General features: G+C 48.5%; 1 protein-coding gene across 5 annotated transcripts in view; it reads right to left on the reverse strand.

The window, feature by feature from the left end:
• The window catches only part of PAX8 (paired box 8), a 58,640-nt gene that overhangs the window by 12,048 nt on the left and 22,882 nt on the right, over nt 1–23,710 (reverse strand). For 2 of the 5 annotated variants that reach the window (XM_056125850.1, XM_056125856.1), the window contains exons 3-9: nt 12,806–12,971; nt 10,801–11,001; nt 9,344–9,432; nt 8,957–9,082; nt 8,534–8,709; nt 4,380–4,500; nt 3,733–3,860 (exon numbers count right to left, since the gene is read on the reverse strand). In XM_056125850.1, coding sequence (XP_055981825.1) covers nt 3,733–3,860; nt 4,380–4,500; nt 8,534–8,709; nt 8,957–9,082; nt 9,344–9,432; nt 10,801–11,001; nt 12,806–12,971 — 1,007 coding nt within the window. Of the gene's footprint in view, nt 1–3,732; nt 3,940–4,379; nt 4,501–8,533; nt 8,710–8,956; nt 9,083–9,343; nt 9,433–10,800; nt 11,002–12,805; nt 12,972–23,710 lie in introns of all 5 variants that reach the window. The other 3 variants (XM_056125860.1, XM_056125858.1, XM_056125859.1) reach the window with 3 other exon arrangements.

Here is a 23,710-nt window from a genome sequence, read left to right on the forward strand (position 1 = left end):
GCAGAGGATCATTCACATAATACCCCTTTAGATACAAGTCAATTCCATCCTAGTTTCCTCTGGGTGCTCCATCCTGTGAGGATGAGCTTGCAGATTGCTCTTGGAAATTTGTCAGTCACTCCACAGTATGCTGAGATTTTAATCTTTGTCTCCTCAGTCACGTACTTTTCTCCTAGCAGAGGAGAGCCCTCAGAATCAACTCCACAACCCAGACCCTGAAGACTCCCTCCAAGGAAGTCTGGTAAGACTGTCTTCAGGATGGAACTCACTGACTACAGTAGCGTAAATGCTGATCAGTCTCACAAAACTCTTGGCTTTATTTCCTTAGACCTTTGGGTTCTTTCCCCAAAGGAAAACTTCCTGCAATCTTAGATGTTAGACCACAGAAATTATATGATGAAGTCAAAACCAGGTCATGCCTACTCCCTTTGACCGACTTTGAAGGTTCTTCACCATAACTTTATTTTTGGCTTGTTATTCCACCTCCTTTTCAAGAAAACAGACTTCCTTTGGCCTTAAATTCAAAAAGGAGATAAAGGCACAGGTCTGAGTTGGCCATGAAGTAAGGATTCTACAAGAAAAACACCTGAACCCCCAACCCCAAATATTGGTAAATATTTTAAATAATGCCTGAGACAAGGATCAGAAAACTATTTCTTGGAGGAATTCAGAAGGCAGAGGTGATTTCAGACCATTTGCTTTGTTCCCCCTTTGATGTCTGCCCCCAGTGTGACCCCTTTTCAATTCCTTATCTTGTTCTGATTGCAAGGAAAATTTATGACAATCGAGAATTAAATATAATTTTGCACAAAAGGACAAAGGTGGATAATGGACTCATTGATGATAAACCAAACCCAGAGCTTTCTGAACAGCAGAGGTGACGTTGGCCCTGGAATAGTCAGGACAAGACTGTCCTCTGGATTGCCCTTGACCAGTGTGTTCGGACTCCAGACTTGATAGTTGAAGGGAACCATTAAAATTTTGAGTGCAAGTTCATAATTTTCTCTACACCCTAAAGTTCTTTCTTGGCTGAGAAGAGAGGAGCTCAGACCAGAAGGGAGAGTTTTCTTGGGCATCACAGTCTCACAGCCAAAGGCTAAGAAAGAGCCCCAGGAGGAGACTCTACAAAGGTGCTGTGGGATGGGATGTTGATACGGGCGATGAAAGCCTTTCCGATGAGAAGGCATGGAGGGCTTGGGTGGGTCAGGGTCAAGCTGAGTCAGGAAGGAGACCTGCCTGACCTTACCTTGTCATTTGACCCGCCTATCTCTGCCATCATAGGCAGAATTCCCTGGAGATAAATGAGCTTTTGGCTTCCTTTCCTTTCTTTCAAATTCCCGCGGACACCCTGAATGGACATAGGAGAGTGCTGCTCCTTTCCAGCCCCAAACAGATTCTTGCACTCATTGCCTCTTCATGGTCCTCTTCCTTGGGGAGTCCTACAGTTTCTCTCTAGATACATAAGCTGAAAACTCGATATGTGAGGACTTTGAGCTAGTGTCTAGATCAGAGACTGCAAGTGGACCTTCTTTGAGAAGCTCCAGGCTAATCCCCTGAGTTTGAGAGGGTCACCCACTATCTTGTGTCTTATTCCTAGCAGGACCTAGTCCCTCCAGGCCTGCTGCTTCCCGCTCTTCTTTGGGCTCTCAACTCATGCTGGATCTTAAGCCTCAGGCTGGACCCTATGGCTGAACACTGGCCTCCTGGGGGGTGTATCCTGAGCATTATCAGCAGTACTTGGCATAGGGGATACCTGCTTCAATGACCTCTGGGTATCTACTATCAGCTTTGGCCCAGAGGGGGTCTATGTCCAAAAGCTGGTCTACTGAGAGGGCATATATCCTGAATGTTGTTAAGGATTGGTGGTACCACCCTGATTTGTTTATACCATGTATGTGTGTAGGTATGTGTATGTGTGTCTGTGGCATGTGTGTGTGTGTGTGTGTGTGTGTACGTGTGTGTGTCTGTGTCTGTGTTGGTGGGAGCACCTGAATCCCTAAAAGAAAAGCAAACAGAGGAGTAAATGGAGTTGGGAGTTTGTCCTGAACTGTTCTGACTTTATACTATTGCCTCAAGGCCCTGCCTGATGTACCGGCTTCCCGTGCCATCTGTTCTTATCCTCTCCCTTCAGCTGCTCCTCAAAGCCTATTCACATCTGGAACACTAACTGAGAAACTAGTCCTCCTCCTACTCAGCTTCATCCATGCCCCCTTGCCAGACCTGCATCAAAGCAGGCCCTGACCCCAGCCTGCCTTCTCCAAGGTTTGCCTCACCATCAGGCCAGCCCAGCAAAAGTATAAGATACGATAGGACTTTTCCCTCACTGTCCTCCCATCTTTTTCTTTCTTTTTTTTTTCTCCCCTGGATGATATCATTCTACTCAGCTCAGAGATTTTCCTCCTTTAATCACTTTTGGTCAAAACAAATGGCCCATCTCTACTGATTTCACCCTCTATTGAAATTCTGATCTCTGAGTCAACACTTTCATCTCTGCTCATCCCTGCCTCTCTGCCAGACACTGGGCTTCCTTCATTAACCCTTTGCTTCTGTGCCCATTTCTTCCAAGAGGACCTTCCAGTAGATGTGAAGAGGGGAAAAAAAAACCCAGTGCTCTACAGACACACAATGTGGGGTCACTGAAGAAAGGGTGGATGGTAGTGTCTGAGTGCTTTGTGTTCCTCTGAGTTCCAGGCAATTGAACACCTGGTTCTTCTGGGATCAGGCTTTCAAAGGCTGAGCCCCGACGTCAAACATTTCTGGATCTGGTTTGGACCTACATTTCTGGACCTGGTTTGGACGTCTGGCATCTGTAGACTCTTTTCTTTCACTACAGGGCTGTGAACTCTCAGGACAGGTTTCAAGATGACTGGTCCAGAAGGGCTGCCTTGCTTCTGACCTGCTCCCTGGGTGTGGGTTTAATCAGGATCAAAAACAGTCTTCTGTCCGTAGAAGCCATTCAGAGGTCTGGAGACAGGCCATCTGCTACCATGCTGGTTCCTCCTGCCACTGCTCAGGTCCTAGTGGGGAGTTGCCACTGCAGGGAAATATAACTCCGCAGAGGTCTGGCCACAGGCAGGCCGAATGCTCCCCCATCACACACACAACTCCTGCTCTGCCTTGCCAGACCCTTCTGTTGTGGGCATGTTTCCCACCAGAAATGGCACATATTTAGTCCTAGGTTTTCCCCCCAGAGGCCAATGAACTTCCTGGTGTGTGTGTGTGTGTGTGTGTGTGTGTGTGTGTGTGTGTGTGTGTGTTCCTCTTGACCTCACACATCTCAATGTGGTGAGTTCTCTAGGGAAGGGGTTCACTAGTGAGCTGGGGACTGCAGCTGCCACACTTTTAACTCAACGGGAACTAGGACCCAAAGTCAGAGCCTTTCCTCTGTCCAGAGTTTCATTCTTTTATTCCCTCTATCCCCACCAACCATCACCACCCCAACCACAGAACCTGACTCCAGGCCCAAGTCCCCGTACTCTCATGGCACCTTGGTTCTCCATTTCCAGAAACACCCTCTCTACCCACCCCTCGTGCCAGCTTCCCCACTGCCTGACCTGCCAACATGGTAAGAGCAAAAGTTGCTGGGGGTGAGGGGGGTTGGGAAATGAGGGGTTGGGGGATGGAGGACAAGCCTGGGGGCCAGAGAAAGGAGCAATGGGCTGGGGACTGGCCCTGACGACCCCCCTCCCGCCCCCCACAATACCTGCACGGCCCGGGACCTCCTTGTCGTACCTGAGAGGAGGGCCTGGCCCGTGAACTGCCCGTACACGGAGGCAGCATGGGGAAAGGCATTGAAGGGCGGGACCGAGGCACCGGCTGGGACCCCGGAGCCGACTTGCTGCAGATCCAAAAAGGCGGAGCTAGATAAAGAGGAAGGGGTGGAGCTAGAACTGGACACCTCGGGGGTTTCCTGCTTTATGGCGAAGGGTGAATGAGAATCTGCCGGAGGGAGGGAGACAACAAGGAGAGAGGGGTGTGAGATGAGGGTGGGCACATGCACACATCAAGCCATGGAGAGGGGGGAGGGGTGTGGGGTGTGGGAAGTGGGGGGCCGCGGGGGCAGGCAGGCTGGGGCTTCTCTCTGAGTGGGGGCTCCCCAGAGTCCAGGTCGGGCTGTGGTTGAGTGGGGAGGGGAGAAGCTGCAGCTCCCTGCCATGCAGGGCGAGCTGTGGCTATCCCGGTCCCCTCAGAAGGGTAGGAGAGGGAGGAGGTAAGACCCTCTCTACTGTTCTGGCGCCCCACCAGCAGCGTCCACCTGTCCTCTGCAGGCCCACGGCCTGACACCTTCCTCCTGACAGCCTGCCTGGCCTCAGCCAGGCCTGCCCTCTAGCCGGTCCTCACGGCTGGCCCCAGAGAGGCCCTGGATCCGGGCATCTTACCTGCCACCACTGGGTAAGTCTGGTGAGCTGAGAGGTTGCGCCCCAATGGTGTATTGGAAGGGGTCAGGGTGGCCTTCCCATCGTCCAGGGCGCTGTTGAGCAAGGGCAGTGGATAGAGGCCCTGGGGAACAAAAAGAAGTCAGCACACAGGGAGCCCAGAGAGCACTTTCCTCAGCGCACTGGATCCATGAGCACTGAGCAAGCCACTCTCCTTGGGGAAAGCTCCTGTCTGGGTCTATCCCCTCAGCCTTGATACCACGCAGCTCACTGCATCCATTCTTCCCTAACTCATGTGGCTCCTGGGCTCAGGGCTTCCCCAGCTATTTGGGGGTGGAGATTAGAAAGCCAGGCACAGGTGTGAGAACCATGCCCCTTCGGATTTCCTGAGAGCCTTTGGGCCGCAGGACACAGGGTGCTGGCCTGGCTGTTCAGAGTGCTTTTTCTCCATGCATGGAGGAAACACAGAGACATAGAGCAGAACAACCACATTTCCATGTGGGCAAGAACCAGCATTCAAACCCAAGTAGTATGGCTCTGATGCTTAGTCCTAAGCTGGCTGACACTTGCTGCTTTCACATAGTGGCATTAGCACTTTGCCTCTGTGATCCTGATGCAGTGCTCCTCACGCCTGTGACAAACTATATCAGGTCTGTGGAAAGACAAGTTTGCATCATGAAACAGGAGCACGCAAGGCGGCTGCTCCTGAGTCAGGTTCTTCCTCTGTCACTAATTGCGGCAGACCTGGAACCCCATCCCAAACGGGGTTTTCTTCTCCACATTCAAGAAGAAAGAGAAACAGGCAGATTCAAGCCTGAGATGATGCTTGGATTCATGGTGGTTACAAGACTCTTACCCATGTTTCTGGTGGTTTTTATTTTATTTATTTTTCATTAAGATCTCATTGTAAAAACCACCCAAGTCTCCAGCCATGGCCCGGGCCATTTTCTGAGAAGTTTCCTTCCAAGTAGAACTTGTACAAAGGCCACGCTCTGGCACCTTTTCCTGTAACCATTATCTGACAGGGGAAGAGATAGCACATACACACGCACACACACACACACACACACACACACACACAAACACACTTCACTTGCTTGCATGCACACATGAGGGTCAATGTTGTCTCAAACATGCGTTGTGAAACTGTGTAAAACTGAAACCACGAAATGCTCCATGGTTATGTAATTGCTTCACAAAAGGCATCACTTCAGTGATTTCCACAGAGCCGGGTACTCCAAAGAGCTTGCATACTCTCCAGTTGCATGCCGGGCACTTTTGGAAGCGACAGTCAATTTTGGAGGCCACCAGGGCACCATTATCCTGTAGCAGCAATTACTGACTAAATGGCGCTCTGGTTCCATGCCTTCCAGGGGACCCTGCTTCCAGGCAGAGTAGAGTTGCTTTAGAGGCTAGCTTAATGAAATTGAACAAAATACCTCATTTTTACAGAATGTAAGAAAAGTTTAAAATGCCTTGTAGATGTGTTGGTTCAATATCCAACTATCTACTCAAAATACTATTTCCAAAATTCAGGCAAACTATTAGGGGGAAAACTCACAAAAATCCCCTTTTATCTACATACTCAAACATGTTGGTGACATAGCTCTTCAATCTTACACTTTCCAAAGATAATTAGATACTTTTTATTTCCTTTTTTTTTATCTGATATTGAAAATCAATTGGGATGCAGAGTGGCTCACTGCTTTAGAACTTGGGTGATTTGAAGATTTGATTCTGCAGGGGCCATTGCAGTCTCCTTGGTCTCCTTGAGCCTTGATTTCCATGCATAACAGGAATGAAAAAAGCTGCTTCGCAAGGTTGATACCAAGTGTGGATCCCCAAGCCTTGCCAGGAGTTATCTCTAAATGTAGAGCCAGGTATAAGCCAAATGGAGACGTTACTGGCACCCGCTCGAGCAAATCAACGATAAACGGGAAGTCAAATGATCAAGTGATCAAGTAGAGCCAGGTATAAGCCCTGAACACAACCAGGGGTGGCCTCAAAACAGAAACAAACAGAACGTTAAGTTACATTCTGTTGACCTGCTTGTCAGTCCACTTGAATAATAGAAGATACATAACTGTGCTGAGTCCTAACTCTGACCATGAAAGAGCAACCAGAAATGAGGCCGATGACACTTCGGCTCCTGTCCTCCCTCCTGGTTAGTTCTACAGGAAATATGACAGTGTCTCCCCATGCCCAGGTCAACTCTGAGGACACATGCTCTCTCTGGGCTTTCCAGGTTAGTGGACTTTGATGTAGTCACTGCCAGAGACAGTGTTCCTTTGGCCGTGTGCACAGGTCAGAGTCACTGGTGATAGGGACTAGGTTCAGACCCATACCCTGCCTGGCTTTCCCCGGTCCTCACTAGCTGATGAGTGAGAGAGTGAGTGAATGAGTGACTGAGGGAGGCAGTGATTTGTGAATGTCACTGTTTTGGGTCTCTGTTTCCTTATCTGTAGCCTGAGGAATTGGAGCAGTTACATAATTTCTAAACTCCTTTGCTTGAGCTTTCCAAGAAGAAGTGATGTAGAAGCGACCTACCTGAAACAGGTGACTATGGGCCAGTTGGGACAAATCCAGGGTTTGGCTCCCAACAGAGCTGCCCTAAAACCTGGATTCCACCCCCCCAGCCCTGAGGCAATTCTGCATCAATGGAAACACTGAACTTGCTCACGCTCTGTGAGTTCCGAGCTCATGACCAGTGTGGTGCTAGGCTCAGTGTGGGACGTCATCAGAGAGGCCCCCTGGAGGAACTGAGAAATGGAACCATGAGGTGGTTGCCCAGCACAGGTGCCTTAGAAGGATCCCTGGGGTGTGCACACTGGCTAGGCAGCCTCTTTCTGCCACAACAGGCTCTCTCCGTGTCACAGGACACCCCCTTCTTCCCAGACTTCCTGGCTGACTGTGACAAGCACCCTGGCCCTCTCCCCAGATCTGCTGATGCCTCGTTTTCTCTGCAGCCCTCCTGGTCGCCATGGTCCAGACTGATAAAATCACTGATGCAGATTGCCTGCCCAGCTGTGGGCGCTGGCAGGAACCCAGAAACGCAGACGGTCACTGGCGATGGTAGAGCGGGTTATTGGCATCACGGACACTGTTCTGCTCGGATTTTAAAGGCAAATAGGCTTACCTGTCTCTTGGCAAAGAGTGGCCACTGATACTCGCCTAAAGAAATTCCTCTGCTTGTTGACACAGGACATGCATGGAGAGAGACACTGCCAGCTTTTCCCCAAACCCCACCCACCAGAAGCCATGTCACTGTCCCGATCACAGCAAATAAAGGAATCCCAGGGTCAAGAGATAGAGCTCAGAGAGCTGGAGCTCAGGCTTTGCATAGGGGAGGCCAGAATTCGATCCCTGACACTGAATGGTCCTCTAAGCACTACCAGGAACAAGTTCCAAGCAACAAGCTGGGGATAGTCCCAGAGCACTGCTGAGGGTGGCCCCCACACAATCAAATATCTCTCAGGATTTGCTTGGATTTCTCAACTTGCTTAATTTTCTTTAATTATTTCTTTACTGAATACCTATTGTTAGGAGAGGGCAAGGATGTTAGGAACTGGACATGAAAAAGATGTTTCAAGATGTGCCCTGTCTGTAAGGAATCCACAACCATCTTCCCACCTCCATCCACTCCCGCTAGAACACTTGGATATACCATGGGATGCAATTGAAGCCACAGGTGCCCGGCAGAGCATCAGGGCAGGGGGGATTCAGGGCCAAGATGCTTGATCTGAGTCACTTGTAGCCAAGGAGTGTTTGTGCAGGCAGAAAAGTGGAATGAAAGGCATAATGGGAGAGCAATGTGTCAGGGCAGGGTGGTTCAGATGGGACATGAGTAATGTAGGGCTGTGGAGAGTGCAGGGTAGAATGCAGGTAGAGGTACAGGTGTTGAAGGCATGGAATTGTGAGACAAGACACCTGCATTTCAGGGGAAGCCCTGGATGGTGAGGGGACGATGGTGTGAACCTACTGAAAAGACTAAGCACAGGGGGAGCAGAGGTCAGAGGGCTTCAGGGTGGGGAGGAGGAGGGCCGATGGCAGCGACTGGTGAAATAAAGGCTTGGCCTGGCTTTACGGAGTGTGTGTGCTGAACCCTGCCAAGAAGTTCCCCAATCTCTCGGCCACCGTGCACCTACCCTGCTCCTCACCTGCTCGCCTTTGGTGTGACTGGGGGAGGCATAGGCCTCCGGGTAGTGCTGCCGCTCGAACGGGCACTCGAGTGACTCGAGGTGGTGCTGGCTGAAGGCATCCGTGCGAAGGTGCTTGCGGGGGCCGCTACTGCTGTTCTGGGAGTCAATGCTCAGCCGACAGCTGTCCTGGTCACCTGGCATCCCAGAGAGGGAGAAAGTGTTCATCTCCCCATTTCCCAAGAGAAGGAGCAGATTCAGCCATGGAGATAGCAGGGAGAGGACTTGGTTTGGGTCTTGGCATCTTGCCAGGGACTCAGGGATAGAGGGTGAGCTGCAGACAGGAGCTTGAAAGCATCAACAACCTGCCACCCCATCACAGCCCCAGCCCGCTGCCTTCTGGCACCCAACCCCCAGCCATCTTTCTGGTTCCCCAACACTCACTGTCATCCATTTTCCTCTTGCTGTCATTGCCAGGCTGAGCGATTCCCAGGAGCCCATTGATGGAGTAGGTGGAGCCCAGGGAGTCTGACTGAGGTGACTCCGGGGGTGTAACTGCTGAGCTGGGGACTGCAATGGAGGGAGAGGGTGAGGACATGGGGGTCATCTGCCCCTCCCCACCCCCTGCTTATTGCTCCTGCTGCTAACTTGGAGGAGGCAGAGCAACTGCTTGGGGTAGGCCTTTTGGAGTCAACAGCTTCTGAAGTGTTCCAGCCCGGACATATTTCAGTGACTCTAAGAGCCTGACAATACTTGTCCCAGCTGGGAGCACATCTGCACAGAAGGGCATGTGTGTGCAAGGGGGTGAGGTGCATCTCCCTCCACACTCACTCAGCGTGTGTCCTGGGCTCAGAGACTTGGTGGCCACGCAGCTGTCCATGGGGAGGTTGAACGGTTGCTGCACTTTGGTCCGGATGATTCTACAGGGCAGGATAGAGACTATTAGAAGAGAAGAAAACAGCACTCCTGCTAGCCCAGATCCAAACAGCTTTTTGAGATCCTGTCTGGGCATTTAAAAAGCCCCTCAAACTCGAGATCAGAGCGATATTACAGTGGGTAGGATTCTTGCCTTGCTCCCTGCTGACCCAGGTTCAATCCCTTGCATCACATATAGTCCCCTGAGCACCACTAGGTGTGGCACAAACCCAATAAAGCCCCTCAAATTCAACCTGCCCACTCTCAATTCATGACCACCTCCCATCTGATCCTCCCCAGTTGTTTCAGGGACTGGCACCATAGGTCACACAGGATCTAAGTACAGGAGGGCCTCAACATTTGTCTTGGCCTCCACCCATCCAAGTCATCATCCAATTCTGTGGGGATGTCCTTGTAAAGTGCTATGGTATTTTGATCCCTCTTTTAAGTTCATTGTCAATACCCAAATCTACCCAACACCAACTATCTCCCTCCGGAGGCACTCCTGGCTCACACCAATCCACTCTCATCCCTCCTTTCTAATCTAGACTCCATGTTGTAGCCCAAGTGAACGTCTGAAATGCAAGCCTGCCTCCTGCTTAAAACTGGTCCCTGTCAGGGACAAGACTGCACCACCAGGCCACTGGCCTCTGGAGAGCTTGTGTTGATATCACCACTTCAGCCTGACTCATACTCACCTTCTCCCTTCTCTAGTGGATTTGTTTTAACTTCTTATATAAGTCCTTATGGCTAGTGGGTGCTCACATAGGAGGTCTTAGATCTCTATTTGCTCCCATTTTTCAGGTAGTTCACTCATGCTTATTGTTTCTTACACAAGAGCATCCTTTTCCAACCTCCTAGGCTAGCTCCTCCCCATGTTCTCTCCTTAGCAGGACTAACATCTTATACTTGTTTATGTGAGGATTGAATTCGGCTTTGCCTCCTTTCTAGACAGTAGGCCTGACAAGGACAAGTGACAAGGACTGTGAGTCCTCTGGGCCATAAGTGACTCATGCCTAATAAGTGAATTATGTCTGAATGAATGAAGGAAGGAAGGAATGGAGGAGCAAATGATTAAGGCAGTGAATAATTGAATGACCGAACAAATGAGTCATTCCTTGAATGAAGGCCAGGTTAGGGGTCTTGTGGCCTAGGAAAGGCTTGGTTCAAGAATATTCTATGATTCCCCAAAGAGAATGTAGCATGTGAGGAAAAAGGGCACTGGGCTAGGGCAGGGTGTGTGCAAGGCAGCAGGGGCTGAGACTCATGGCCTGAGCTTTGGATGCCTCTGCTTGCTTCAGCACCATCCCTTCCCAGGCCTTTGTGTGTTCCCCCAGAGCTCCGGCACCCTGGCACCAGGTACCATCTCTCACCTGTTAATGGAGCTGACACTGGGCACAGTGTCATTGTCACAAACTCCCTCTGCCAGGAGCCGGTCTCGGATCTCCCAGGCGAACATGGTGGGATTCTGTCGCTTGTAGTCGCCAATCTTCTCCACCACCTTGGGAGTGGCCACCTTGGGCTTGGAGCCCCCTATCACTCCAGGCCGGATGCTGCCAGTCTCGTAGTACCTACTCCAATAGAGAAGCCCGAAGAATTACCCGATAAGCAGGTGGGGTGTTTGGGCAGGGACTTAGCAGCCATTTGTCCTCCTCTGAGGCTTCCAGGAAGGAGCCTGGGGGTCAAACCAGCCCCAAGTGCTTGATGTTCCCAGCACTGCCTGTTTCCCTTGCTTGGGTAGGTTGATATTGCTGCCAAATCAGAACCCTCTGCTGAAGCCCTCACCTGCTGCTGGCTTCGCGCCATGCCTCCCCTCAGGCCTGGCAGGAGTCGCCTTAGAAGCATCTGTCTTCTGTTCCTGCTATGTGTGGTTCCCAGCTCCACTAAGGCGCTTTGTTCTGCCTGGTTTCTCTTGGTCATTCCATCTTGACCTTACCAAGGCAGCCAGCTGTGCTCCAGGGGCCCTGTGTCTTGACTGAAGGGCTCCCCCTTGCTCCCCACCCTGACCAAAACCTCTTCCACTTGCTGGTTTTCTACCAGGTCATACAATTCACCTTGAGGTCACTCCTTGTAGACACTAGATTCTGGTTACATCCAACTCCTTAAGCCCCCCCCCCCCCACACACACACACATCTTTCTCCAAAGCCCCCTTCCCCCAATGAGCTGTTCTGGCAGATCAGTGTCTGACATTAGTAGGGTATGCCCCTCTCCTTGTGGGAGACACTCTCTGGCCTCTGAAAGCAATCTGGTGTCTTAAGTACCGTGGTCTCTACTGCCCTGAATGTAACTTGGCTTTTTCAGCATCATGGTCCTTCCCATTATGCAGGACCTTTCTTTGTGGGTGACTGCAGCCCAGCTGGAGAGTTCTCTCCTGTCTGCATGGTTGGGACACCTGAGCACACTGTCCCATACAAATTTCAACCAGAAGGTCAGGACTGCAGACCATAGACCTCTGCCTTATGCTTATTTGAATACGAAAGTCCTGGGAAAGGAGGCAAACACACTGAGCCAAGCCCTGATCCCACAGGCCAGAATGTTTCTGATGGAAGTAGATATCAGAGGAGAGTATGCAGTAAGGTCAGACCAGGCTTATTCTTTATCCCTCTTGTACATATGGATCAGTGTGTCTCAACTCTGGCAACAGAAAATCAGAATCGTTCAAGGGGACTTTCCTGCTGTACCAACACTTAAGCTCACTTGCCGCAAGTTCTGCTTTAATCAGAGGGCCCCGGGGCCAAGATTCTTTTGGTTCAACTCCTAATGAGCTGTGCGTTACAGATCTGGGGCTTGGTAGGTCACTGGTTCCCCATATTTCCTGTTCCCGGGGCCACTGGCATGTCATAAAATTGTGGATCCCAAAAAAGCAGATGCTGTCCAGGCCACAGGGTCTGCATGCCCTCCAATAGCCTCAGGGCTTTTGCTGCAGGTGCTCTGAGAGTTATAGTGTGAGATGCACCAACCCAGACTTCCCTCCTGCAGGGCTTCAACCCTGCAGCCTTATAGTGGGATTCCTCCCGGGGGCGGGGAAGGGGGCAAGGGGGACACGCTCTTGTTCTCTGTTCTTATCAGGGGACACTTTGTGAAAGATTCTCCTGCTTTGGGAAAAGAGAACCCTAGAGAAGAAACCTAAATGAGACCTGGGAGAGGGAAGAAAGGGAAAAAGAGAAACAGAAGGAAAGGAGTGGACAAAGATGAAGGGAAAGGCAGGAAAAGAACAGAAGGTAAGCGTAGGTGGATGCCCACAGGTAGCACTGCACCATGGACCAAACTGAACATTACCATTGGCTCTGTGAGCCTGGGAGGGTGGGTAGCTGCAGGTGACCCATGGAAGACAAAGCCCTGCAGACAAATGGACATGTGGTGAATTTTGTGCTTACCTGCCAAGGATCTTGCTGACACAGCCATGGCTGACCCGGAGCTGGCGGGAGATGTCACAGGGCCTCACGCCCTGGTGAGCCAGGTCCACGATGCGTTGGCGCACCACCTCCGGCAGGGGTCTGCCATTCACAAAGGCCCCTCCAAGCTGGTTCAGCCCTCCATGGCCTGGGAAGACAGTGGTGACAAGGAGAATTGTCAGGACCAGGCAGGGCAGTTTCTGGCTCCTGTCTGTGTTCGGCTCTCAGCTCCGCCACTTGCTCAAAAGCAGAAGGAAGTGGCTACTCTGTGCCAGGCATGGCACCAACAAGCCCTCAGGAGGCTGGAGTGGCTAAGGCAGAGCCTTATAGTGGGATTCTTCCATGGAAGTGGGGGGTCCAATTCTCTTATTCTCATCAGGGGATACTTTGTGAAAGATTCTCCTCCTTTGGGAGAAGAGAACCCTAGAACAGAAGCCTAAACAAGACCTGGGAGAGGGGAGAAAGGGAAAAGGAGAAAAAGAAGGAAGGAGGAATGGACAAAGATGATAACCTCCTTGTCGCATGGGGACTAAATGGCCACCCAGATCAGCAAAGTCCCAATGACCCTCTCACATCACTGCTGAAATCAAAGAGTTCAGCGGGTATATGGGAATTTCCAAAGAAAACAAGCCCAAGGTCAGGGCATGGCCAAAGTGCTCCTGGAGCAACCCAACTGGAGGCTGAAGGTTGTGTGAGGTGGGTGATGGAAGGAAGGGAGAGCTCCACATAGAGGGACAGCCTACACAAACAGCCTTCATCTGCTGGTCTGTCACATGACCTGGCAGACTCAAGCTTTGATCCAGGTCAGGCTTGCTTCAGGTCTGAGGTCTCCATTTGCAGAGAAGGAAACTGAAACTGAGAGAGCCTTGGGTGACTTATTTCTATGTCTATGTCTTGTGTGTGTGTGGGGGGGGGGGGTTGGGGGGGTGGGACCCAGCTTTTTTGAGAGGAGCCAGAATTCCACCAAGGTTCAATGCTGTTTGTTGAGGGAAATCCTGTTCTGTGACCAGAACTAACGTGGGAACTTGACTTTGACTTTGAGGTCCAGTGCTGAGGGGGCCAGCCAGGGAAGGTATCTTTTTATACCAGGGGCAGAGCTTGGTCATGTGGCTTCCAGGATCTAGTCCTGGAGCGGGAGTTGGAGGAACAGGCAAGAGAAAAGGAAGAACCAGTGACAGGCCCTCTGGGTGAGCCCATTAAAGACTATTTATGGCCAGGGGTGAGAAGATCCTGAAGTGGGCATGCCGTACCCATTAACACCCACTGACTTAGCACATTCAGAACTGCCTTGTAATGTGTCCTCTGGGGCTCAAACTGTTTTCAACAGAACAGTAAATTTACCTTGAGGAAAAAAAGAGGCTATAAGCCTCTGGCCTGGGCATTAAGTCAGGAGGAAAATGCCTCAGCCAAACACCCAGCAGAAGGAACACAATGATCTGTCTTTCTGGTAGAGTCAGTTGGGTGAGCCTGGTGTGTATTCACCTGTCCTGTTGCAAGGCACCTGTTCCCAGTTGCTTCTCCACAAGGGCTGGGAAGGTCTTCAGAGAGTTTTCTAATCCCTCCCCGATAGCTGGCAGAAGGAGGTGAGCTCATTACGGTCACTTTCACTCGCTAGCCACAGGTCTTGGGTGGAGGAGTCCATGGACCCAGCCCACAGAGGTGTGGCCCTTTGGCTCATTGTGCCCAGACACAGAACACCAGGGGGCGCTAGATAGTCACCTAAACAGATAAGATCTGGCTTCATTTTGCTTTGTCCTGGTTGCTCTTAAATGCCTGTCTTAGAACTCAGTGTTTGGAAGTGACTTTTCCTGCAGGTAGGGGACTCAGTCCCAGAAAAGAAGCAAGTTTGAAAACAAAACAAAACACAAAGAAAAACAAAGGCCATTTTGGGGTGGCATGGATTGAACAATGTGCCTAAAAATTGTACTTTTATGTCTTCTTTTTAGTTATGTGTGGGTTTTTGCCCTGAATGTCCTGGGACTGTTTGAACCATAGAAACCCAGACCTTCAGGAACCCTTCTGAAAGATTATTTAGAATGTTGATAGAAGGAAAATATAGGAAGGAAATATGTTCAGAGCGTGGTTCCTAAACTGTGAGGTCTCTGGGGTTTTATTTAATTTTACTAGCTTTCTGATTGACTTGGATTTATGGTGCATAGAGCCTATGGACCAGGCTCCAGCTTGTTTAAATTTTATCTTTGGAGAGAGTCAGGTTTTCATTCTCGGAATGGAATCAAACATCATTTCAAGTGTGCCTCTTGCTGACCTATAACATCCTGTATAGAAAGATAGAGGAAGAAAGGATGGAAAAGTGTTTGGCTAGTAGGAAATCTTGGAAACCCAAATGTAAAGCTTTTCTAATTTTTTTAAAAATTTTATTGAATCCCCATGAGATAGTTATAAGCTTTCATGTTTGGGTTACAATCACACAATGATCAAACACCCATCCCTCCAACAGTGCACATTCCCCAGATTTTCTAATTTTCAGTATTTTCATGGGGCCAAACGGGAGAGACGGTGTAAAAAAACAGACAGCTGAGCAAAAGTGTCACCAGGTTCAGAATTCAGAAGATCTGGGATGGAACTGGTCAGAGGGAGGCCGCAGAGAGGGCAAGCAGGTAAGGAAGTTTCCACGGGAGAAAACTCCATGTTCTTGGAGCTCTTAAGAAATGGCAAGACAGGAACCGGAGCATAAGTACAATGGGTAGGGCATTTGTCTTGCTCTTGTCTGACCCAGGTTTGATCCCCAGAGCCCCATATGGGCCCCCAAGCACTACCAGGAGTAATTCCTGAGTGCAGAGCCAGTGTAAACCACTGAGAATCTCTGGGTGTGGCCCAAAAACTATAAAGAAAAAAACAACAAAACTGTGAGACATTCCCTGTGACTGTGGGACGGGCAGGAAGAAGCCAGGGAAGAGACCAGGCTGCAAATGGTCATGGCTTCTCTTCTTTGAGACTTTGAGTTGAGTCCCTACCAGGAAAGGACTTTTATTCTTTCTGTGTCCAGTGTGGAGCTGTGGACTTCGCTAGGTGAGTCCAGTACCCAACACCCAAAGGTGGGTGCAGCCTTCCTTCCTGTTCTGAGGGGAGCAGGGCCACCCACATGGCTGACCTCCCATGCCCGTGGCTATGACTAGGGTGAACTCTGAGGTTGGAGACCACAATTGAGTGGGAGCCTCTGCTGGGTCCCTGCTGTGGGGAAAGGTACGATGCAGGAAGAGGTTTGAAGCTTCTTAAGCAAAGTCACTTGGCAGGGCTGGAGGGCGGTGGGTGCAGAGTGCTGGGTGAGAAAGAGGAACGCAGGAATGAGTAAGCAGGTTTGGCAGAGTGAGACGGTCCTCCAGAGGGGGGACCACCAACTTTCACGGGCCAGAGAGGGCTTACCCTCCACACAGGGGTTCGCAACTTCACATAGTTCTAAGAGGCCAAGTCTGTGGTTCAAATATGTCTCATTTGAAAAAAAGACCATTAGGACAAACTTGCTTTGTAAAAAAAAAAAGTTTTTTTACAACCTCACAGAGTGTTCATTGTTAAATGTTCATAATATTTGCACTGTCCTCAACCTCTTAGGATTTGGGGCCCGTTCCTGTGCCCTTACATCCTTTGCACAAGAGTCTGTCATGGTTCTGAACACGTTGATCGGTGACCTCATCTGCCAAGTCCTTTATGAGTTCTCAAGGGCGAGTGCCCAATCTGTCCCTCTCGCACCTGTCACCATAGTTTAAATTAGAGTGTCAGTGCATACACATGACCCCAAAATGCCTTACAAATGCCAGGAGCTTTAGTGATGCTCTCTTTGCTAAGGCCTCACCGCAGAGACCCACAGGTGGGGGCATTTCCTCTTTTTCCTTCTTCTGGATCCCCAAAAGCTTTGGATGCTCCAGCTTAGTCCTACCCGGAGGTTCGAGGTATTGTTTTGCAGATTCTACCCAGGGAGAGGGGGTGTTGTTTTATTCCCAGGGAATATCAAGGTGAGAGCTTGAGCCTGAGCAGGTTTTCAAGGGACAATGCAGGGACGACTTGGTAGGGTCCTTTAAGTCATTCTGAGCCTAGTTCTCCCCATCTGCATAAGGGTTCTCGCTGATGTTCACATTTGCTCACCAGTGTCCATGTTCCCAGCTTGGTTGTGCTGTCTTTCCTGCTATGCTCCCTCCAGGCCTGTGATCTCCCACTGTCATCTCCCAGCTGCTTCTCTTGGCGTGGTGCCTTTTTTGGGGAATAAGAACCAGGGCCTCTACCTCAAGAACTACTCCTAGAGAAAATGTTCCAATCATGGGCAAGCTAGGATTCCAACCTTTTCCTCCCCTTTGGCCCCAAACCTGGATTGGGATTACACATGGGATTACCCCAATATCTATGAGGTTCTGGGTTCCTTGGGCACATTCGGCCCCTGGGGCAGGATAAAGGGTCAGGCACGCTGAACAGCAGTATCCTGCTTTGGGCTTTGTCCTGGAGGGCCACATGACACTTGCTATCTCAGTCTTTGCACTTCTCCTCCCAAGGGTAACTGGAGAAGAGAGGCAGTAACTAGATAAAGCTGCTACTTCTTTAGTTTCCCATTGATCACTCATCTTGCACTTGTACTGGAACCTTATTCCATAAATTACCGTCCTGTCTCTTTAATTATTTGCCTTTCCTTTTCTCTTTGCTTCTTTCCTGGAATTACCAATGCACCTATGCTGTGTCCCCCCCAGCTCCCCCCCCCCAGCTTTCTCCTTGACTATGAAACCTTTCTTCCTACTATTATCAACCAAATTTCTCAAAAAGTAGCCATGCGTGCTGTTCCTATTTCCTCCATTTCCTCTCCCCTCTCGACATGCCCCAGGCTTAGCGTGTGCTCAGATACTTGGTAATGGATGGATTGTGAATGGTGAGGGGTGTGCTATGTTCTCCCTCTTAAAGAGGTTGGGAGGATAAAGGCACTTCCTAAAGGTTCCTTCTTCCTTCTGTTTCACAGATAATGCTTCTGTTTCTCCTTAATAGGTATTTTGCTGTTACATCAGACCCGTGTATTAAAGAAAAAAAAACTTAAATTTTTTTTTCTTATTTTGGAATTTGGACACACTCAAAATGTACTCAGGGTTTACTGCTGGTTCTGTGCACAGGGATCACTCTTGGAGGGGCTCAGGGGACCCTATAGGGTTTTTAGATCAAAACTGGGTTGGCAATACACAAAGCAAACCCCCTGCTCGCTATACTAACTCTAAAACCCTGAAGTCCTGTGTTTTTATAAAGACTCCTCTCAAAGCCCATATGATGCTTGATCTCTCTACTGAATTGTTCTTGGTTGGTCACAACCCCCACCCCCAAGCCACCACCACACCAATCTCACTGTTTTTACCTACTCTTGGGTATCCCAGGTGCCTAAATCTTTTCCCCACTCGTATATTGGAAGGAGCATCTTAAGTAGTAAAGAGGTCCTTCCCTCAGGTTTGACTTGGTTGGTTCCAACACCAGCGATCATGCAAGCAAAGCGCCTCACTCTTGAGCTCGATCTCATGCCACATTCCACCACACTCTCTACTTGGCACCTGTCTGAGCTTTCTGTATGCCCCTAGAGAGGTGAGAATAATCTCCTGCCATAGGACCTTTGCCTCTGTGGTTCTCTCCACCTGCAACTTTTTTTCTACCTTCATACCTAGTCAGCAGCTACTCATTACGCACAGTTCAATGCAAACATCTGTTAGGGCCTTCAATGAAGTGTTCTCATGGTACGCTTCTTTTTCTATGTTGGCATTCTTTCCATTTAAATTTTACATTTACACAGGATTATGGTAGTGATGGGCTGGAGCGATAGCACAGTGGGTGCCTTGCACGCAGTCAACATGGCCGACCCGGGTTCGATTCCTCCACCCCTCTCGGAGAGCCTGGCAAGCTACCGAGAGTATCACGCCAGGCAAAGCCTGGCAAACTCCCTGTGACATATTCGATATGCCAAACACAGTAACAAGTCTCACAATGTTACTGGACCTGCTCGAGAAAATCGATGAACAATGGGAGGACAGTGACAGTGATGGTAGTGATTGTATTCTTCCACTGCCCTAAAAGTCTCACGAAGAAACAGGTGAGTTCTGTTCATTTTAAAATTGTATTCTGTATATACAGATGCCTAATAATAAATAAATGCCATAAGAATTAACTAATATCCTTTAGATTCTTTTATTTTCCCCTCATAGAATATCCATCAAACCATGTCACTTTTGCCTCTTAAATATGACCTACCTTCCTCGTCAATCCCAGAATTCACACATGCATCCATTCATTTATCCAGCTGATCAGTACTTATTAAGCACTTAGTCCTGTCACTCTACTAGAGTTTTCATAGAGTTAATCACTGCTGTATGGAGCTTCCAGGTTAGGCCTGCATAGCCAAGGCTTAGACATAGATTTGAAAAGTAAAACACACAAATAAGTGAATAGTTTTATCTTGGACTGGTGTTAGGAAGGACACAACAGAACGTGGTATTAAAGAACACTGGGTAGGCAGTAGGACACAGACTTAATTTCAGATGACCAAAAGAAACTTCTCTAAGTGCTGTATAATCTGAGACAGAGGTGAGCAGAGGTTAACTAGGCAGTTGGACTCATTGCACTCTGCACCCAACCTTCCACAGGTAACCCTTAGCTGGGGAGCAATACATCTAAAAGCCAAGTCTGTCTGTGTCCCTGCCTGGTAAAAGAGACAATCCAGGGCACAGTGCCACTTCCTGCACCCTCATGGTGAGGGTCACACTATTAAATGTAGTGCATAAGTCCCACCACATGCTGACCCTGTTTTACCTATTCATCCTCATATTATGTCTGAACCTTGAATCTGATGTCCTGGCCTAGCAGCACAGAACTGCTAGCTGTGCTTTCACAGCATAGGAATCCCTCCTGTGTCCTAGTTCATGTTACCTTCCCTGCCTGGAATGCCCTTCCCTAGCCTTCCTATGATCACACGCAGAGTCAGTTTAGGAAAACACCTCCTACAGGAAGTCTTCCCTGACTTTCCTGTCTGCTATCCAGAGCATCGACTGCAAATGTCTGTGCATATTGCCTGGGTCCTGCTTCAGAGAGTGTGTGTCCTTTCAGGATGATGTGATTTTTGTATCTGTGCAACCCTAATATCTAATATAATGCTTGGTGTACTATAGGAACTCAACCAAAGTTGAGTGAGTCCATTATTAGAAGGAGGGAAGGAAGGAAGGAAGGAAGGAAGGAAGGAAGGAAGGAAGGAAGGAAGGAAGGAAGGAAGAAGGAAGGAAGGAGGAAAGGAAGGAGGAAAGGAAGGAGGAAAGGAAGGAGGAAAGGAAGGGGAGGGAGGGAGGGAGAGAGGGAGGGAGGCTGGTAAATCCCTAACAAGTTTAGTCAAGTCCATACATTTGCCTTAAGCAATTATGTCTGTCTCCCAAATAAAATCTCTCACAAATAAATTTCTCACATATAATCTTAGACATAAGTTTCTTAAAAGTGGAAGAGAAACACATATCACAGCCCAGCAAAGGAGAAGCTTGCTCTTCTTCTGTAGTGTCCTGGGGAGGAATTCAGAGACTTCATGTAAAAGAAACTTTTACACGAACTCTTCAATGTCAACAGTAAATATTCAAATACTTGGCAGGATCACATCTGTGTAACGGTGACTAGGGTGCATAGACACACATGTGGGAGCATTTTGTGAGATCACTAGTATTGTCAGCTAACACTGATGAGGAAGTTGTCACCAATTCAGGTCTTGGAATTTGGAGTCAAGAAAACTTTTCCTGGCCCCTGCCACTGAAGCTCCACGGAGAAGGACGTGAACTGACCTGGACACTGGGCTCTTCCTGCTTTGCAGCTTGGGAGGGATTTCAACATGCCCAGGGGAAAGAGGCACAAGTGATCACTAACTAGGGAGGACCATGGCCTAGTAACAGAAGCTCCTCCTTCAGTGAGTGTGGACATCCCAGCCACAGGGAGCCACTGGGGAAGACATTGCTCACTCTGGGCTGCAGGGCTGTGCTACTCCTTTTTGTGTAAAAAGATCCAAGGAGTGAAAATAATTGGTTCTCTGGTTGTCCTTGCCAGGGAGCTCAGACTGTGTTCTGTGTTCCAGACCATGGACAGGGCTACATCTGGAGTCCTGTATCTTGTCTGATGCCAGAGGTCCCATTAGCAGTCTGGGTCCAGTTGGGGGAAAAAAAATCACTTCTAAATACTTCCACAGAGGGTCTTGTGTGCAGGGAACAGCTTATTTTGGTGTAATAAGGGCACTAAGTTTACCCTGAGGTTGAAAAATACAGAAAAAAAATCCTGCTACTAGACCTTGGGGAAGCAAAGTTACTAGAAGCTTGATGCTTGAAAGAGAGGCATATGGGGCCTCCTATGTGGTGGGCACTTCAGACTGGTTCCAGGACAGCAGGAATCTAGACCAATTGCTGCTGTTGAGAGAGTGATGACAAAAACCCATGTGACCCATTGGCCTACATGAGAGCTAAAGAGGCACCAGAACCAAGAGCTGCTGCAGCCTTGCTGTGCCCACACAATTCTCATTGAAGTTCACTTGGAAATTTTAAACCATGAAATATGTATATATATATATATATAAACAATACTGACCATGTACATTTTGGCAAGTTGGTAAGTTGGTAAAATAGGTGATTTAATGTATCAATACCAGCTCTGGAATATTGGAATGCTTTTTGGTTTTTAGTTTTATATAAATATATATATATATATATATATATATATATATATATATCACTGTACCACTGTATCACTATCATCCCGTTGTTCATCAGTTTACTCTAGCAGGTGCCAGTAATATTTTCATTCGTCCTAGCCCTGAGATTTTATCAGCCTCTCCTTGTCTTTCCCAACACTGCCATATTGGAGCCATATTGGAGGCTCTTTCAGTGTCAGCGGAATGAGACCCATTATTATTACTGTTTTTGGCATATCGAATACGCCATGAGGAGCTTGCCAGGCTCTGCTCTGTGGGTGGGATACTCTTGGTAGCTTGCTGGGCTCTTCGATATATATATATATATATATATTCATATATATATTTCCCTCTATGATTTGTTGCCTACTGTCTGAACCCCATCAAATATGGTGTGGTAATTATAGAAAATGGGTAGGAAGTCTCTTATGATGTGTTGTGCGGCTGCGAAAGTGAAAGCAGCCACAAGGTCTAGGAGATAGATAGATAGATATCATATATCACATATATATACATATATATATGACTTTACTTAAGCAGATTTTTGCCTGGAACAGGCAGCCACAACTCAGCATAGTAAGGATAGCAATGCCCCTCTCTGATGCTCCTTCAACTTTTTAACTACCTGACAGATGGCCTGTTTACCAGTCCCTTATAAATAACCAAAATGATAAGGAGTTTTAAAATCTCCTTTGTGGGGCTGAAGAAGTGGTCATGTTTGTTGATCCACTTGGTTCCTCTTTTGGGGCTGTGTAGGGCAGAGATTAGGGAGACAGACATGCCTGTATTTGAATCCCAATTTCATCTCTGACTCACTCAAGACCGTGACACTTGTTTCACTTCTCTGCCTCTCTTAGGACTGTGGTGTGATCTGAATAACTGGATGAACAGACTGCATGGTTTGCCTCAAACACTCTCCTGATATCAACTTGGCCATCGCACTAATTGGCAAGGCACTGCTCAAGGTTGGGATGTATGAGAACCAAGAAGATGGGCCTCTGTCCTCCAGAGGGTAGAGTTTTATGAGTGACTTCAGTTTAATGAACTTATTTTGCATCAAATGACAGAGCTGTCCCACTTCATCTGACTCATTTTCTGCTCTTGCTTGTCTAAAATTCCGAAGAACAAGAAAAGACCAACAGTCTGGAATGTCATGAGGATAGGCAGCAAACAACTTGGCTTCTTACCTTCCCTCCTAGTTCCCCTGACTAGGGCTTATTCACTGAGTCCTGGTCTTGTTCTTACTGATTATTCTCCTGGTCTCTTGGACTCTGTCAGGTCCTCTATGACCCTGAACGCAGCCTAAGAGATTCCAATTGTGAGGCCATGGGGACCAACTTGAACTCCCAGCTACCTACCTATATTCTAAAATTCCAGTAAACTAAGATTGCTCAAAGGCTGTTGGAAAAACAGGCTAAGAAGTGCAACTTCTTGGATACTTTGCTCTGAGGTCAGCCTGCCTAGAGCTGGGAGGGTGTAGTATTATTCTTTCATCCCCAACAGGGAAAAAGGCTGGTAGGAGCAAAGGACAGGGAACAAAGGAAGGATCAAGGGGCTTCCTCAGGATTAGTCTCTAGTTGGGAAAGAACCAAACTTGGCTGGAATTTTTATCAATGTTGAGTTTAAAAGAGAGCAAAGATGGGAAGGAGGAAGGATTCTTTTCTTTTCTTTTTTTAAATTTTTATTAATGATAAACTATGAGGTACAGATTTGTAGACTTACAAATCTTTGTGCTTGGGTTTCAGTTATACAATGATCGAATACCCATCCCTGCACCAGTGCCCGTTTTCCACCACCACTGATCCCAGTATCCCTCCCACTCCCACACCCCCATCAGCAAGGATTATTTTCAACGTTCTACTTCCTTAATCCATTGGTTAATGTGTAGGAACAAAGCTCATAGCCAGCTTGCTGCGAGATCCATTTCTTGAGCCAAGCTAAGTGCTGTAAACGCATCTTTGCATTTTGTTTTCATAACAGCTTTTCACGATGTCCCCATTTTACAGGTAAGAAGGTGAGGTACAGAGACTATATCCTGCCCAAGGCTACAATTCATTATAAAGGGGGCAATTCTGAAAAGAAGTTCAAGCTTCAGGATTCCAGGTCTCACAGCCCCAGTCCACTCTTGTACCTCCCCTGGCAGTGCATCCGTGAGATGATGCATTTGCCTCCCCAGTGTGGTATTTTGTTTGGGGCAGATTTTTCCT

Source organism: Sorex fumeus, unplaced genomic scaffold, assembly GCF_029834395.1.
Source record: "Sorex fumeus unplaced genomic scaffold, SorFum_2.1 ptg000006l, whole genome shotgun sequence".
Classification (NCBI taxonomy): domain Eukaryota; kingdom Metazoa; phylum Chordata; class Mammalia; order Eulipotyphla; family Soricidae; genus Sorex; species Sorex fumeus.